The sequence below is a fragment of the Callithrix jacchus genome, chromosome 17, assembly GCF_049354715.1.
Source record: "Callithrix jacchus isolate 240 chromosome 17, calJac240_pri, whole genome shotgun sequence".
NCBI classification, from domain to species: Eukaryota; Metazoa; Chordata; class Mammalia; order Primates; family Cebidae; genus Callithrix; species Callithrix jacchus.
Window position 1 is genome coordinate 52,946,500 of NC_133518.1, and position 19,293 is coordinate 52,965,792.

At 40.2% G+C, this 19,293-nt stretch overlaps 1 protein-coding gene across 10 annotated transcripts in view; it reads right to left on the reverse strand.

Moving 5' to 3' along the window:
* Positions 1–19,293, reverse strand: part of NEK11 (NIMA related kinase 11) — a 330,810-nt gene that overhangs the window by 133,553 nt on the left and 177,964 nt on the right. For 9 of the 10 annotated variants that reach the window (XM_035278793.3, XM_008983840.5, XM_035278785.3 and 6 more), the window contains one exon: positions 8,786–8,943. In XM_035278793.3, the coding sequence (XP_035134684.1) occupies positions 8,786–8,943 (158 nt within the window). Of the gene's footprint in view, positions 1–8,785; positions 8,944–19,293 lie in introns of those variants that run through there. The other variant, XR_013528645.1, reaches the window with a different exon arrangement.

The window sequence follows — 19,293 nt, forward strand, 5'->3', positions numbered from 1 at the left end:
TGTGAACCACTGTACTCAGCCCCACCTACTTTTTTTCTGCAAGCTGCATTTTTAAACTATTATCTACTGTCCCACAAATGGTATCCAGAACAACCCTGAAAAAATGTCGCTAAGTTACAGAAACCCAAACATCAAGGTGACCTTATCCATCTTCTTCACACTCAGATGTACCTTTCACATCTCAGCTTGATCTCATTAGAAGCCAAGCCCTTGCTTATGCATTCATAATTCATGGGAAGGCAGGATACCGTTCAGCACAAAGCCACAGGACAGCGCTGATGGCGCCTTTGTGAGGGCTTCCCTGAAATCAGGAAGCCGATATCATAACTCCTATCTCACCACGGATGGTGGACTTCTGCCTTAAAGTGTGTGCAGTGATAGGAACACAGAGACACATCTGCAAAACTCAAACTGCCAACAAGCCCCCTAGCACCCATAAGACTAACAGCCTCTTTCACTGAATTCAGAATTGCTGAAACATGACTGTCAATGTGTCCATATTTCACTGCTAATGCCTTGTTTACTCTGCATTATTAAAACCTTCTAACTGCAGCTGTCTCTATTAACGCCCAGGTTCTCGGCAAGTCAATGCCTGTGGGTTTGCTTTAGGGTTTCAAAGACATTCATAGGTATCCAATGACAGAACTCTTAAGACATTTAGAACTATGGTTTAGAAATGTAAAGGAAGAAGAGAAGAAAAAATAAAGCGGGGCTGATAGACCGGCAACATAACACCTATTCCAACACAGGGCAATGGATTTTCCAGGCAATGGTGAGGCCTGTACTCCCTCTGCTACAATCCATTTCTAGAGCTCCAGTGGAGTGAAAGAAAAACTATCTCTAATCAATCCGTCCACTTGCTTTTTATTAACTACTTAATCTCTTTCCACTCTGTACGTACAATAGCCTAGAGAAGAAAGTCTTGCAATGTAAGGAAGGTTTATTGCCACAAAAAAGAGTAAGAATTTTTCACAGTCCAAAAGATAGCCATCGTGAGACACAGTTCTTTATTGCAGATTTCTATTTTTGACTCTAGTTCTAGATTTACTTTTTAAAAAAATCCTACAGAGTAAGTGAAAAACTTAGCCCTGTGATTTAAATATGGTTTAAAATCATCAGCTCATAGTCCATTTTCGCACACTTTAGAGCTGCCACTTAGGTCCCAAGCAGCTCCTTTACTTCTCCTTTACCAACTTCTACATTAAGTTCTATACTTATTCCAAATTCCTAATAGTTGGTTGCTGGGAAAAAGTCTTGACGTGTGTGTGATGAATTATATATTGTTTACTGAGAATCGATGGCAAGGGACACCTAGCTGTCCCCAAGCAGAAAACTGCTCCGGGTGTTATAGAATAGTAAGCAATATGTACCAGTCATGCACTAGTTAAACCAGTTCTCAGAACACAGGATACATGACCTTGTCCCCACTGCTGACTCGCAAATAGTGTTTTCTAGCTCATTTTTATTTTAGTAGTGAACAGGCACTATCTGCCTATTTAGTCTATCTTTATTCTATGAAAAAACACTGAACATCTGCTTATTAAAAATAATCACTTGTTCACAAAGAATAAATACGTGGGTCAGAGTCTGCTCTGGGCTTTCAGCTGGAAATACTGTCAGTCCCCTGACGTCCCACTCTGATTCCCACTTTTGCATCTATCTTTGTTTCTGTTTCTTAATTCCTGCAGCACCACCCAGGTTGCAGTCTCTACAAAAGAGCTGGTCTCAGCAGTTGGTACAATGAATATTTGCTGGTTTAAACCCTAGCTCTGTCATTGGATGGGGTAACCTGGGTCAAATCAGTTATTCTGTTTCATAGTCTTCTGATTTGTAAATGGTGTGAGAGATGTTAATTCCATCAAGTGCTGTGAGTATGAACAGGATAAGGCACGTAAAGGGTTTGGAACAACACCTGGATGCTGCAAGGTGACTCTGTCTTACTATGACCAGCGTTTTCTCAGGATTGACATAAACCCCTGTGCCTCCAAATTACCAGGTTATGGAGGAAAGATTCACCTCTAGCAGTGGCCCCATGTGTCATGACCGTTTCTTCCCAGGCTGCACACCATGAAATGGGATTTACTCTCCCTTTCTAGGTGAATGAAATATTCAGAAAATAAAGCTAAATTTCTAATCACAAAACAGTTCAAAGGGGTTTGTATTTTTCTGTTTGCCAGCCCTGTTTAGGATGGTTTCCACATTTTTTGCAGGCTTTCTGTGCACCATATGGTCAGGACACCTCAGCTCTGATGATAGCTAGGTAAATGGGGATTCTTGTAGACTAGTAGAGAGAGATGATTGTTGGAAGGAAAAGCAATAGAGAGTCCATCACAACTAGTCTTATCAGCTGTGTCTCACCACTCGCACCCCAAAGTTCTAGGAGCAGCACAGTGTATCACAGGATGTCTCACAGTACAGGTCACTGTCCATTTGGACTTCTGATCAGCCACCAACAAGGGAGACCATGGGGCTGGTGACCTCACCACCTTCATACTGAAGTGAACACTCAGACTCTTTGCATTCTTGCTCAGTTTTGCCTTCATTCACCCTATTGCCTTTCGCTTTTTTCTCCATGCTTTGGTATTGGAGTGAAAAATGTAGGTGTGATCCTAAACCCTGTAACAGTTCTAATTTTAGATATTGAGTGTTTAAGGCTTTCTACAAAGCCCAAACATCTACCTGCTGAACCTAAAAGTCAGAAGAGGAAAAAAAAGGAATAGCATATCAAATTGTTAAGAGAAGTAAGTGATATTAAAAAAAAAAAAAAAAAAAGCCCACTGTGCTGTATCTCACAGTAAGCTTTGACTGGTCCCAATCTGATCAGCAATGAGCTATGCTTTAATCTGGACAAGAAATGGGAGAGAGAGAAGGGGGAAGAGTCACCATGGAAGTGAGGGCTGGGACAGGGGTAGGGGTGGAAACTATCACCTTGAAGTCACTCCTTTGAGCCACACATGGTCTACAAAAGGCCTGTCAACCAGAAGGAATGACACATCAAACTGGTAGTATCCACTAACACTTTAGCAAGGCTGAGTGCTTTACAGACTGGGCCACAGGCCAGTGGAATGCTAATGGAAAAATGATCAATCTCTGAAACAGCTGGGAGTCTGGTTTTTAGAACTGATGACTTCTAAGGTCAATCTAAGACAAAAAGTGTTTCTTCCCAAGTATGAAGCTAAATTAATTAGGTCAGATCACGTAAAAATAACAGGCAAATAAGTCCCACTATTGGGACCCAAGAGTTCTGGCACCTTCTATTAAAAAGAGGAAAAAACATAGTAGGAAGAGATAAATCTGTATCCCATAACAGATCAAAGATGTTGGGTCTTTTTGGTTTCACTTTTCATAACTCAGCACTCTTCCTAGAACTGGTTTATATTTTGCGTGTACACAGTACAGTAATTCTGTTTAGTAAAAAGGTCTTGCCAGAGTATCCGATAATGGAATGGCCCTGCAGCTCTTCCCTTGCAGCTAATGCATTTACTCTATCATCAGTGGAGGAGAAGGGATTATAATTGTTGTGCAGAGGAAAGACTGTATAAAGCAGATGATAAAAATAGAGTCATACGATGCAGTTCTACTACTTACTAGCTGTGTGGCCTTGGAGATGTTACTTCATTTCCTTATGCCTCAGTTTCCTCTTATGTGGAGTTAGGATGTCACAGTCTCATCTTTCAAGAGACCTAGGTTTTAAAGTCAGCACTTAAAATATCCTCCACTGCTCTTTCTTTTTTGAGCCAATGAGTTAGCTGACTTGCACTTAGGGACTAGATTGTGTGAAAAACATGTATCTTAAATATTGTAAGTCTACAACAAGAATTCAAAGCAACAAGAGGCTTACAATCTGAGAGATGCAGAAACTGCGATGAGGTAGAGGGATGGGATTTATATCTCTCAGCTCATTTTCACTCTGGAGTATTCAGCAGAGACACATGAAATCCCCAACTCATGATCCCTTCCATTCTCCCACCTTCACCTTCTCCTTTACCCCTGCCTTCTCCCTTATTTAAATTCCAGCCAGTTAAATTCTAGTTTGATGCACTTCATCTAGAATATATGCATCAGAGTTGTTGCAAGAATTAAATGAAATAATACATCTGTGACAGCCATAAGCTATGCCACTTACAAGTCCCTTTGAGAGAGAGCCCGCTGCAAGGAGCCTAGTGATCTGATAGCCCTTGGCTACAATGTCTTCTGGATCCACACTGAGGCCCTGCTCTTTCCAGGCAGCTCCCAGGCAATCTGAACGCTGTGGAGAAGTTAGGGTTGGACCATTTTTCCCAGTGCTGGACTTCAGCAACAGACCTTGGGCTCCCTCTTAGCCTGGCCAAGACTTTTTGAGAATTGCAGTGCAGCATGAGGCTCTCATCCAATCGGCCCCTCTCTCTTTCCCTCCCTCCCTCCTTCCCTACCTTCCTTCCTGCCTGCCAGCCTGCCTGCCAAGCCTTTATCAGAACTGCACTGCAGCCTGAGGTTCTCATCCAACCAACCTACACGCCTTCCTTCCCCTCAAATATCTCAGTATGGTTTCAGGCCCCTCTCACCTTTTTTTTCTTTTTTCTTTTTTTTTGCTCTGTCGCCCAGGTTGGAGTGCAGTGGTGTGATCTCTGCTCACTACTACCTCCACCTCCCAGGTTCAAGCAATTCCTCTGCCTCAGCCTCCTGAGTAGCTGGGACTACTGGCATGCATTACTACACCCGGCTAATTTCTGCATTTTTAGTAGAGACGAGGTTTCACCATATTGGCCAGGCTGGTCAATATGGTGAACTCCTGACGTAGTGATCTGCCTGCCTTGGGCTCCCAAACTGCTGGGATTATAGGCGTGAGCCACTGCACCCAGCCCTTCCCACCTACTTGTTAGGCATTTCCTTTTCATTTCTAATTCTGTCTCATCACCTGCTTCCTCGAGTACCTGAACTGACACAGCATGCAAGGTACTAAGCATAGAATGAACATACTGGAAACACTAGCAGTTACTGTTATAATTACTATGATCTGATTAAACTAATGACTGCACTAACAGCAGAAACTCTCGGAGACGCCTACCATTAGGACAATCAGATCCAAGGGTCCTCAGCAGAATCTCAGGCCTTCCTGTGTCATATCCAGTTCTCTGCCCCTGGGACAATGTTTCAAGCAGAAAATCAGTTGTTTTTCCTAACGCTTCACTGTGCAGTGAGAATTTCAAAACCACTAAAATATTTGGGGGAAAAGCATTGAGAACTTCAGAATTGACTGGAATAGTGGACCTCTGCTACCTTTCATCTTAGGAAGAACAAAAACCATAGTCCTGAAGAGCCTTCTTAAAACAAGCCCCAGTGAGAGCCACATTCATTAAATAAAGCCCTTCCAGAGGAAGTTCTGTGTCAAGTCTTTATTGTCCACTTAGTCTGTGTATTACTGGATGCATCTGAGCCATTTATTAGTCCTGGAGAGAAAAATCATAGTCAAGGCAGCAAGGCAAAGACAGAGGAGTCTGTGAAAACATCCATCAACCTGCAGCCCTAAGCCATGTCCATTAGAGCACATAAAACACTTTTTAGTGACAAGTCGCACAAATGTTGTGGAGAACCCTGTTATGATGACAGCTATAAACTCAATTCTCCTGAGATCTAAGATGCTGGTTCCAATTCAGTGACCACAGACTTGGCAGAGGAGCCATCAACAATATGATAATGGCTGTGATAAAGGTGTTATTGATGCTCTGCTTATCACAGCGGAGACACAGCCAGCAATCAGCAGCAATTAGGTGCTTAATACAACTTCTTTGGAGACACTGCTACTGAAAAGATTGTCATAGGTGGCACAAAGAACTCAGCAATCAATCTCAATGAAGTCCATGGCTGTTTTTCTTTTAGAAAGCACTTCTCTCATCCAAATAATAACTATGTAAATTTGGCTCCATCTAAAGGAAGGGGAATCAACTTTGATCTGATTACGCACATGGAAGGCATTGGTATGATGACCACCTAAGCAGACCCTGCCATACCTGGCATACTCAGAGGTCAAGGGCAAGACCAGGAAAAGGGGAGAAGAGGCCAACGTGAGAGATGGCAGTAGGTCTCTCTCAATTCACAAAGTTAACCATGACTGAGGTCTCAATACTAAATTCTGTAGTGTAATTTGTATGTTGCTAATGAAAATAACCCGAAAGGGAAGAGATCACACTCATCACCTTTGGGGAAGGAGAAACTATATTGAATTACTGGAAGAAAACAAATGTATAAGAGACAGGTAATTTGCAATTATACAAATTACTCTATTGTGATTCCCAGTCCTGTTTCCCTTATGCCAAACACATTCTAGGTCAATATATATTCTATAGTAGCAAAAGCATTGACTTGAGATCCTGACAAAAACAAGCAATGGGGAAAGGATTCCCTGTTTGATAAATGGTGTTGGGAAAACTGGCTATCTATGTGCAGAAAGCAGAAACTGGACCCCTTCCTGACACCTGACACAAAAATTAACTCCAGATAGATTAAAGATCTAAAACACCATAAAAACCCTAGAAAATCTAGGCAAAACCATTCAAGACATAGGCATAGGCAAGGACTTCATGGCTAAAACACCAAAAGCAATGGCAACAAAAGCCAAAATAGACAAATGGGATGTAATTAAACTCCAGAGCTTCTGTACAGCAAAGGAAACAATTATTAGACTGAAATGGCAACCAACAAAATGGGAAAAAATGTTTGCAATCTACTCATCTGACAAGGGCTAATATCCAGAATCTACATAGAACTAAAACAGATTTACAAAAAAAAAACAACCCCATCAAAAAGTGGCTGAAGGATATGAACAGACACTTTACAAAAGAAGACATACATGAGGCCAACAAATATGAAAAAATGCTCATCATCACTGGTCATCAGAGAAATTCAAATCAAAACTACATTGAGATACCACCTCATGCCAGTTAGAATGGCAATCATTAAAAAATCTGGAGACAACAGATGCTGGAGAGGATGTGGAGAAATAGGAACACTTTTACACTGTTGGTGGGAGTGCAAAATAGTGCCACCATTGCAGAAGACAGTGTGGTGATTCCTCAAGGACCTAGAAATACCATTTGACCCAACAATCCGATTACTGGGTATATACCCAAAGAATTATAAATTGTTCTATTACAAAGACACATGCAGACGTATGTTTGTTGTGGCACTGTTTACAATAGCAAAGACCTGGAACCAACCAAAATGTCCCTCAACAATAGACTGGATAATGAAAACGTGAAACATATACATTATGGAATACTACACAGCCATAAAAAATGATGAGTTCATGTCCTTCATAGGGACATGGATGAATCCAGAAACCATCATTCCCAGCAAACTGATACAAGAACACAAATACTACGTAGTATCAGTCATGGGTGGGTGTTGAACAATTATAACACATGGACACAGGGAGGGGAGCATCACACACACTGTGGTCGATTGTGGGGGACTAGGGAAGGGATAGTGCGGGGTGGAGAGGGTGGGGAAGGATAACATGGGGAGAAATACCAGATATAGATAATGGAGGGGAGGAAGGCAGCAAACCACCTTGCCATGTGTGTACCTATGCAACAATCCTGCATGATCTGCATAGTTCCCCAGAACCTAAAGTACAATTTAAAAAAATGGTTGAATGGATTTTTTGAGTAAATAATCTTCACTCCAAAAATCATCTCCTCTAGCTGGGTTTTCACCGACTTAGGTGCCCCTTGGCTGACTTTTATTTTAGTAGCTGAATGGTTCTCAGTTAATAAAAGCTTCTGTAACTTGTGGAAGTTTAGGATTGGAAGGTAAGAAGAAAATGAGGTATGTGTGTATACACTGCTCAAAGTTTTCTCCTTTCTGTTCATATGTCTCTTCCTTTTTTCTCTCTTGCAGACACCCAACACAGAGAGCACATACTAGGGGTGTTTCTTGGCCTATGGCCCATATAAGGCTTGATCTTGCTATAGTTAAAGAGGGCATATACTTAGAGAGACCTCACCACTTAAGCAAGAATGTATCCTCAGAGGCTAAAAGTAGCTAGAAAGATCATCCCCTAAGCCCAGGATCTTTGGCTCTGATCCCCAGAACTAAGTCAGTCTTTACAAATTTGTCTTTCCATTCAATTTGTGAATATGACCCCAAAACAGCATTACCAGAAGAAAGTATATGGAAAATCCAGGCCAGGCACGGTGGCTCATGCCTGTAATCCCAGCACTTTGGGAGGCCAAGGCAGGCAGATCACGAGGTCAGGAGATGGAGACCATCCTGGCCAACACAGTGAAACCCCATCTCTACTAAAACACAAAAAATTAGCCAGGCATGGTGGTGGGCAGCTACTTGGGAGGCTGAGGCAGGAGAATTGCATGAACCCGGGAGGTGGAGGTTGTAGTGAGCTGAGATAGCACCACTGCACTCCAGTCCGGCAACAGAACAAGACTGAGTCTCAAAAAAAAAAAAAGAATCTCTCTGCTAAAGAGATACCTGCATTTTTTAATTCAATAGATGTATACGAAACCCTCCTCAGTGTGCAGTGTAGTGTGTACCATTCCCCAAACCCCCGATAAGTACAGTGCTCTCCAGCTCTTCCCTCATCAACATGGTCCAGATCAGATTCTCCAAATTCCATAAGGCCCTGCCTGCCTCTGGACCTTGAAAAGACAGACTTATCACAAGGAGCTATTATAATAACCCTAGTCCCTGCGTCCCCAACTTCACCTTATAAGACTTCCTTTACTCTCTGGGAGACAGTCCAATCAGTACCTTGAACAGTTCCACAGTTTCTGGTAGGGAGATCATATACCTGTTGGTTTGTTCTGTAAGCAGGCTGGGATTCCTTCTTGATTTCTTTCTCTGGTCCTGATAACACTGTTCCTTCTTCCTCCTCATCACTCTCTTCACAATAGGAATCAAATGTATCAGCATAATACTCTTCAGCCACAAGTGGGTCTTCTGGGATCTCTGAAATAATGAACAAGCAACAGTCAGACACTCCCGGTTATTAAAATTATAATGAGGGAAGAATATCCTGTCTTTTTACAGGGATGTATATTTTGCTCGCACTGACAAAGATTCTATGGCGTGCAGAGCTGAATCTTAGCTTCCTGAAAGTATCTGGTTGAATGTAATAAACACTCAGCAAAATAAAACCAGTGGAGTAAAGGAGGAACATTTCCATTAGCAACTACCTTTTGAAGGTAAGAAAAAATCATGAAACAAGAATAAATAATATGCTTTAACATCTTAACATTTGGAGGCATGAATCTTTATTAAAAATGAGGAAATTTAGGAGCAAAGGTAGGACAAGATGTCCGGGCTGAAAGGTCCTATTATTACACAACACACATAAAATTTTCAGCATAGGTAGTTGGAGAAAAACTACCGCAGCATTTTTCCTAGATATATTTTTTTAATGTTACTGGTAGGACCAAACAAGATGAATAGGATATACAGCAGCAGCGTTTTGGCAAGCTGGGGAAAGCACAATTTTTTTCTAACAGGTAATGATGGCTTTTGAGATGGAGTTCACTCTGGTGGGTCCTACTTGCCCAACCTTACATTCAGCACTTATTTTAAAAAGGAATACCCACTTAAGCTGAAGACAATAAGCATCTACTCAAGTTACTTGATGCAACATTATTAGTAACTAAAATAAAGTCAGTGTTTTTAACAATCTTCAATGAAGAAAGGCCAAGAATGGATCACAGCAAAGCATAACAATATAAACTCTAATTTACTAATGGTGGCCTAGAAGTAAAGAACTACCCTTGGGTCGGGGTAGGAGAAAATTATAATATTCAACTGCAGCAAAACAGTCGGCATTTTAGACTCTCCACCATGTTCAGACTTAAACATGAAACTTTTCTTCTAAATTGTAACACATTATTTTTCAACCTATTGTTGCTATTTCCTGTCTAGTGGGAAAAACATGAAATTTGGGGTCAGAGAATCAAGATTGGAATCTAGCTCTACCAACTTTTAGATGAAAATTTGTGCAAGAGACTTAAGCTCACAGAGCTCCAATTTCTGTGGTGAAATTAATATAAGGGTAATCTAGTAGGGTGGCTACTATGATTTGGTAATAGAATTCTCATGAAAGCATCAGTAGGCAGGGAAGTTTCATACAAATGTTCACTCAATTTCCATGTCTATAAAAATGGGCTTTTCATTAACTGAGTCCAGAATCCTTTGAAAATAAAATACTTAACGGATGTAGAATTCCCTGGTAACAAAAGACATTAAAATGTGGTTTTTATCTATTTTTTCCCAGTAAAACATAAAAGGCTGCTGTGCAGTAAGATAAAAATTAGCTCGAAAGACAAAAATTACATACATTCAAAATCACCTTTGTAAATTCTTTAGAAAGGGGTATAATGGGGACCTCAGACCTTATCTCAGCAATTTCAATACAGTGTATTTTCCCTTCAGACCAGTTCAGATCACTGATTTTCAGGTGAGCATCAGATGAGAGAGAATATTGGTATGGAGAAGCCACATTTTTTATTTTTTATTATTAATATTTAAATCATATATTTTTATTAAACATGGCTTCTAGTCAAATATCACTTGGTATTTGGTTTTCCATTCCTGAGTTACTTCACATCAAGAAGACACCTGCACATGTCTGAATATGTATACATATATATAAAACACATACCTATACATGCATGTACATGCATATATAACTTCAATAGCTTTTGGGTACAAGTGGTTTTTGGTTACGTGGGTGACTTCTGTAGCGATGAAGTCTGAGATTTTAGTGCACCCTCACCCAAGTAGCATACACTGTACCCAATATGTGGTTTTTATCCCTTACCCCACTCTCACCCTTCTCCTTTCTGAGTCTCCAAAGTCCATTATCCCACTCTGCATGCCTTTGTGTACCCATAGTTTAGCTCCCACTTATAAGTGAGAATATTTGGTATTTGGTTTTCCATTCCTGAGTTACTTCACTTGGAATAACGCCTCCAGCTCCATCCAAGTTGCTGCAAAAGACAGTACTTCATTCTTTTTTTAATGGCTGAGTAGTATTCCATGGTCTCTATGTGCCACATTGTCTTTATCCACTCATCAGTGATTGGCCCTTAGGTTGGTTTCATATCCTTGCAATCGTGAACTGTGCTGTGATAAACATACATGTGCAGGTGTATTTTGGATATAATGACTAGAAACCATGTTTAATAAAAATCTTTGACTTACACTGAGAATGGCAAGGGGATCACAGCATGAGAAGTGTATGAAAACTAAAATCCCCTGAGAAATCTCCAGTTCTGCCATCAAGTAGGGGCATGTGCTTGCTGAGTGAAATGACTGACAGAACCATAGGACGTCTTCCTTCTCTTGCCCACCCTCAACTCTCCCTGAATCTGTCTCTTCCTCCAACTTGTCCATTCTCTCTCTCTCCACACTCTCTTCTACTTCCTCTCCCTCTCCCTGAGTCTCTTTGTCCCTTTGACAGTTGTCCATTCTCTCACCCATTCAGATTTTTCCCTCTTGCTCTCCCATTTTTTAATTTATCTTCATTCCTCCTTGTCCAGTCCTTTGGCTTTCAAACTATGGCATGGTAAGAAATACCATTCACATTGTTACCCCGTGCACAGAAATGTGCTTACATATGCATACACATAAATATATAGTTGAAGCAACAGTTTCATACATCAAGACCTGCATATCCAACTACATGTGACACACACTCTGGTGTTTTTCATTCTATTCAATTATTATTTGTTTTTATGCTAGTTGCAACTCACTAGACTTCTCAATCTGCAATTTGAAAAACATCCCAACCTAGCTAGAGAGGCCAACATTCAAAAACACTCCTTTAGAATGCTGGCTTTGGCATAAAAAAAAAAATCTGCATTTAAATCAAGGTTGTAGCAATAACTCTGTAACATTGTGTTATTTAAACTTTCTGTACTTCGGTTTTCTCATCTATAAAATAAAAATGATAATATTCATCTCGCGGAATTGTTGTGACCATTACATGGTATAACTAACGGATGCAAAGTATGTATCAAACAAACGTTAATTAGTTACTATTGGAAGTAATAAGGCAAACACTCAGGAGTTTTACCTGTAATACCCAACACTGGGAAGAAATAACAGTCATGCATCACTTAACAATGAGGATATGTTCTGAGAAATATATCATTCAGGTGATTTCATCATTGCGAACATCACAGAGTGCACTTATAAAAACCTAGATGGTATAGCCTATTGCTCCTAGGCTACAACCCTATACAGAAAGTTACTACACTGAATACTGTAGACAATTGTAATATAGTATTTATATATTTTAACATTAAAAATATACAGTAAAAATACAGTGTAAAAGATTTTGTAAATGGCACACCTGTACAGGACCCTTACCATGAATGGAGCCTGCAGGGCTGGAGGTTGCTGTGGGTGAGTGAGTGAATGTGAAGGACCACGACATTACTGTACACCACCACAGATGTTATAAACACTGTGCACTTAGGCTACACTACATTTATTTAAAAAGTCTTCTTTTCTTCAACAATAAACAGCTTACTGTGAGTTTTTTAAACTTTTTGGCTATTACAACACTTAGCTTAAAACACAAACACATTGTACAGCTGTACAAAAATATTTTCTTTCTTTGTATCTCTCCTGACTAGGAGATATTCCATAAGCATTTTTTTCTTTTTCAACTCTTTTGTTAAAAATGAAAACACAAACACACCCCTTAGGCTACTCCTACACAGTGCCAGGATCACCGACATTTAATGTCTTCATTTAATGACATTTTAATGTCTTCCACCTCATCTTGTCCCACTAGAGGGTCTCTAGGGGCAGTAACACACACGGAGCCTCCATCTACTGTGATAACAGTGCCTTCTTCTGAAATACCTCCTGAAGGACCCACTGAGGCTGTATTTTTTTTTTTTTTTTTTGAGATGGAGTTTCGCTCTTGTTACCCAGACTGGAGTGCAATGGCACGATCTCAGCTCACCGCAACCTCTGCCTTCTGGGTTCAAGCAATTCTCCTGCCTCAGCCTCCTGAGTAGCTGGGACTACAAGTGCTCACCACCATGCCCAGCTAATTTTTGTATTTTTAGTAGAGACGGGGTTCTACCTCATTAACCAGGATGGTCTCGATCTCTTGACCTTGTGATCCACCCGCCTCACCCTCCCAAAGTGCTGGGATTATAGGCGTGAGCCACCGTGCCTGGCCGAGGCTGTATTACAGTTAATTTTTTTTAATAAGTAGGAGTACACTTTAAAATAATAATAATAAAAAGCATAGCAGACCAGGTGTGGTGGCTGGAGTTCAAGACCAGCCTGGGCAAAATGCCAAAACCCCCTCTTTACCAAAAATACAAAAAATTTGCTGGGTGTGGCTTCACACACGTGTGGTCCCAACTACTTAGGAGGCTGAAGTGAGAGGATCACTTGAGCCTCTAAGATGGTGGTTGCAGTGAGCCGAGATTGTGCCATTGCACTCCAGCCTGGGTGACAGAGTGAGTCCACACCTCAAAAAAACAAAAAACCAAAGTAAATACATAAAGTAGTAACAGTCATTTGTTATCATTATACTGTACATAATTATACGTATTACATCTTTATATGATCGGCAGTAGAGGGTTATTTGCATCACCACAGACATGTGAGTGATACGCTACTCTGCAATGTTATAATGGCTATGATAGCGCTAGGTGTTAGGAATTTTTCACCTTCATTAATGGGACCAACATTGTATATGCAGTCTGTCATTGACCAAAAGATTGTCATGCAGTGTATGACTGCATTAGACAACTGCAAATAGATACCCGAGTTTAAAACATTTCTTTATTTCAAATAGAGTAACTTCTCAAAATCCATACTGAAACCAGCTGAAATGGGCAATATGGAATCTTGCCTCTCTCTGGTTTCCTTTCTGCTGAACCTATAGGAACCCTTAGGCATTTCACCACACTGTTCACCTCCCACTGTCCTTCCTGTCCACTGGTTCTATCTACATTTCCTTCAAGCAGCTCAGAAGAAACCTCTGCTATAGGGGTTGACAAATACATTCTGTAAAGGGCTAGATGGTAAAAAATTTTCGGCTTTGCAGACTACGTGGTCCCTGGCACAAGTATCTAACTCTGCCTTTGTAGTGTGAAAACAGACAATACATAAATGAATGAGTGTGGCTATGTCCCAATAAAACTTGACTTAAAAACATAGGCAGTTGATCAAGTCATATCTCTACAACACAAAGCTTTTGCTAAAATACTAAGCTCCTCTTCCCAAAACATAGCTCATTGTGTACACACAGTCTTAGTTCCTTTCCCTCTCCTACCTAGGATTTCCTTCTAGGAAGGGGAAGAAGGAAAGAAATGTCCAGGGGAGAGTGCCATTCTGCCACCTAAGTTGTGACTAGAATGAATCTATCTCCAGTATTTCTTAAGTAAGCACCACTAATTTGGTGCTGCTCACAAAAGAACTCATTTTCATTTTCAAAGGGAAAAGTCAAAATAAATGTAAGTCCATTTAAACTGTGTTTGTCAAGCTGCATGTTTTTCATACATGGACCCAATCTGAAGCCTTGTTAGGCTAAGGCTCCTTTCTCCTGTCACTAAGGGGAAAGAGTCTGATAAATAGCTTTAATTTCCTTGCACCCTGAAGTCAGCCTCATAATGAAAGTACTGGAGTGGCATTCCAAATCTTCTGTATGCCGGGAAAGCAGTGACAGAATATCTTTATGAAGGAATCCAATAATGGCTGCATGAGCTTGGACACAGATATTTCAAGTCCATCCTGGAAAAATGAAGCTATCACCCTGTTACAGGAAAAGGACGGTCCTTCAATTAAGACCCAAGTAAATGCCTTTCTCTAAGACTCGTGTGAGCATCAGGATCACCTGCGGGCTTGTGAAAACAGACCTCTGGGCCCCACCCCAACACTTGCTGATCCAGTAGGTCTGGTGTGGTATCTGAGAATATGCCTTACTCACAAGTTCCCAGGTGATGCTGATGCTGCCGGTCTGGGGGCTGCATTCTCAGAACTACTGCTCTAGAATGTGAATAGTTCAAATAAAAGTATACACTATAATAAAATATAAAAGATTTTATACTGTTTATACATATTTCAACCTTTGTATGTTAAAGATGAAACGTAAACAAAAGAAAAACTTTACCTTAGAAGAGCTCAAGTTGTGCTATTAGTTGTCTCAGTTACTTACAATCTCCATGGAGGTATAAGTAATGGAACTATTCCCATTTTGTTGATAGAAAAGAACAAAGCTAAGGGTGAGCAGCCCAAAGCTATAACCTTTATATTTGTGTGCATTTTACAGTTTAAAAAGCAAATTGATATACATTTGATACTACTAAATCCGATACCATTTGATCTTTGCAACAACCCTTCAATGTAGACTAGAATGACATTTTTATGCCCACTTTTCAGATAGGAAAAGTAAGGCTCAGACAGGTTAATGACCAACCAACAGTCACACCACCACATCTAAATCCCCTTTCTTCCACTGAATTAGTCTACTTATGGTTAGTTAAGAATTTTCATCTTTGCTAGTAAAACCATTTCATAGATAAATGTCATGATTATCTTCCCTGTAGCTCTGAAAGATGTCAGACAAGAAGGGATAGATTTTTGACTTACAAGATAGAAAAACTGAAGCTTAGTCATCCTGGTAAACTGTCCTGGGAGAATCAGATTCACCCTGAACCCAGTGCTCACTACCATCTATCTCAGATGTGCCAAACTTGAGTGTGCCTCAGAATCAGCTGCAAGGCTTGTTAAAACAGATTCCTGCTCCCACACCCAGCGTTCCTGATTCAGTAGGTCTGGGATGGGGTCTGTAATTCTGCATTTTTAACTATGCCATTCATCTGGAAACACTCTTTGAGAACTATTGCTCTATCTTAAAAGACCTTCAAGGAGAAAATGACATAGAGATGCAACTGTTAAATGAGACACGCCATGTTACTTCATCTACTGCATTAGCTCTTTAAACTTCTAAATGGATCCAGATATACATTAACCATTTTTTTAAAGACTGTTTTCATAAAACAGGAACTTTTCCTGAAGATAAAACCAAGTTTCCTCTAAAGGAACTTAGTTTCTTTGAGATATTTAGAAGATCTCAGCCTGTGTGCCCACCATCATCCCAAATGGTTTTAACCATTAGAATGCCTTGAGCACATGCATGTGACAAGTTTGGCAGAACGGTTATTAAAGGGCAATCCCCAGAAGAGCAAGAACAATATCACCTGGGCTCTTATTAGAAATAAACCTACTTAATCAGAAACTGAGATGAAGGTCAGCAAAGTGTTGTTGAACAAGCTCTCCAGGTGATCCTGATGCACCCTTAAGTTTGAGAACCACTGATTCAGCACAATGACTGGCGCTTTATGTCTGCTGAAGTAAAAATCCCTTCTAATATCCCAGGTAGATGGTAAGCTCCAGAAAGGCAGAGGCCATGCCCATCCTGCTCACCATGGTATTTCCAACACATGATTTAAAGCAGACACTCAAAACTTCTTGCTGAATAAATGAGTACATAAATCTCTAAGAGATAAGAACTTTCAAACTGCCATATAATATCATATACAAATAATTTGCCAATCTTTTGGGAGAGTAGGACAGAGAGGGGGAAGCTGAGAAGAGAAAGGAGATACCAATTTCCTTTATAAGAGCCCAACCGATTTCCTCTTTTTCACATACTTTGAAATTATATCTCAGATGTAGTCATACCTTTGAAGAGCAAAAAGTGTCTTCATCATACTAAAACTTCCAGCTACATCCTGCAGACCCATTAAGTCCCATAATTCAGTCAAGATGACTCAGAATGTGACAGCACACACTGTTAGGCTGGGGCTTTCTCCAGGTACCCAGATTCGGCCCCAGACATCTTGCCTCTCTCTGCATATCTAATCATAGTGTCAGCATTAATGTTTGTGGAGCTGGGCAACCAAATGATTTGTGATAGGGAAACCCTATAGACTCATGTCAACCTTTGTGCCCCTTCTCCCAGGAAATACGAAAAGATCAAAAGATACTTTTTGACATGTTTTTCACTATACCCACCCTGTGGGGAGGGGGAATCTCTTTATAGAAAGAGGATGCTATTTATCTTAGCTGTCATGGGGCAGATGGAGGGTGGGTGGTGGGAGCCCTCAGCAGCAGGCAGCTGCCGAAAGATGTCATCTATATTTTTCCTTTCTTTTTTAGTTTTCTGAAGAGGGTAATGGCTTTATTACCAAAATACTGAATGAAGGCTATTATAAGGCTATAATAAGAATAAACTTATTGTTATATCTCAATGTGGCCTCTATGAAGACCATGTTCATTCATTACAAATTGGGAGTGGCAGTGCTTAGAATGATTGCAGTTATATTATATTGACACAGTAGCTATCAAAGAATTTACTTGCTGAAAAATGGCATTTGTGGGTGTGAAAAATTGCTCAAATTCACTTCTTAATAAAAACGTTAATAATAAAAACATTATTTTGGGGGAGCTCTGCCAAGATGGCTGAATAAAGGGGATGGCAGAAGATTTACCAAGCAAATGGAGGGCAAAAAAAAGCAGGGGTTGCAATCCTAGTCTATGATAAAATAGACTTTAAACCAACAAAGATCAAAAGAGACAAAGAAGGGCATTACAGAATGGTAAAAGGATCAATGCAGCAAGAAGAGCTGACGATCCTAAATACATATGCACCCAGTACAGGAGCACCCAGATACATAAGGCAAGTTCTCAACGACCTGCAAAGAGACTTAGACTCCCACACAATAATAGTGGGAGACTTCAACACTCCACTGTCAATATTAGATCAATAAGACAGAAAATTAACAAGAATATCCAGGACTTAAACTCAGATCTGGACCAAGAGGACCTAATAGACATCTACAGAACTCTCCACCCCAAATCCACAGAACATACATTCTTCTCAGCACCGCATTGCACCTACTCTAAAATTGACCACATAATTGGAAGTAAATCACTCCTTAGCAAATGCAAAAGAATAGACATCATTACAAACAGTCTCTCAGACCACGGGGCAATCAAATTAGAACTCAGAATTAAGAAACTAACTCAGAACCGCACAGCTTCATGGAAACTGAACAACTGGCTCCTGAATTTTTACTGGATAAACAAAGAAATGAAGGCAGAAATAAAGATGTTCTTTGAAACCAACAAGAACGAAGACACAACATACCAGAATCTCTGGGACACATTTAAAGCAATGTCTAGAGGGAAATTTATAGCAATAAATGCCCATGTAAGAAGCAAGGAAAGATCTAAAATTGACATCTGGTAGAATTCAGCTGTGAACCCATCTGGACCTTGACTTTTTTTGGTGGGTAGGCTATTAATTGCTGCCTCAACTTCAGCCCTTGTTATTGGTCTATTCAAGGTTTCAACTTCTTCCTGGTTTAGGCTTGGGTGGGTGCAAGTGTCCAGGAATTTATCCATTTCTTCCAGGTTTACTGGTTTATGTGCATAGAGTTGTTTGTAGTAGTCTCTGATTGTAGTTTGTATTTCTGTTGAGTCAGTGGTGATTTCCCCTTTATCGTTTTTTATTGCATCTATTAGATTCTTCTCCCTTTTCTTTTCTATTAATCTGGCTAGTGATCTATTTAGTAGATCTTTTCAAAAAACCAGCTCCTGGATTTATTGATTTTTTGAAGGATTGTTTGTGTCTCAATCTCCTTCAGTTCTGCTCTGATCTTAGGTATTTCTTGTCTTCTGCTAGGTTTTGAGGTTTTTTTTTTAATCTTGCTCCTCTAGGTCTTTCAATTTTGATGATAGAGTGTCACATTTTTATCTTTCCCGGCTTCTCATGTCGGCATTTATTGCTATAAATTTCCCTCTAGGCATTGCTTTAAATGTGTCCCAGAGATTCTGATACGTTGTGTCTTCATTCTCATTGGTTTCAAAGTACATCTTTATTTCTGCCTTCATTTCATTGTTTATCCAATTGACATTCAGGAGCCAGTTTTCAGTTTCCATGAAGTTGTCTAGTTCTGAGTTAGTTTCTTAATCCTGAGTTCTAATTTGTTTGCACTGTGGCCTGAGAGACTGTTATGATTTCCATTCTTTTGCATTTGCTGAGTACTGATTTACTTCCAATTATGTGGTCAATTGCAGAGTAGGTGCCATGCAGTGCTGAGAAGAATATATATTCTGGGGATCTGGGGTGGAAATTTCTGTAGATGTCTTTAGGTCTGCTTGGTTCAGATCTGAGTTCAAGTCCTGGATATCCCTGTTAATTTTCTGTCTCATTGATCTAATACTGACAGTGGAGTATTAGAGTCTCCCACTATTATTGTGTGGAAGTCTACATCA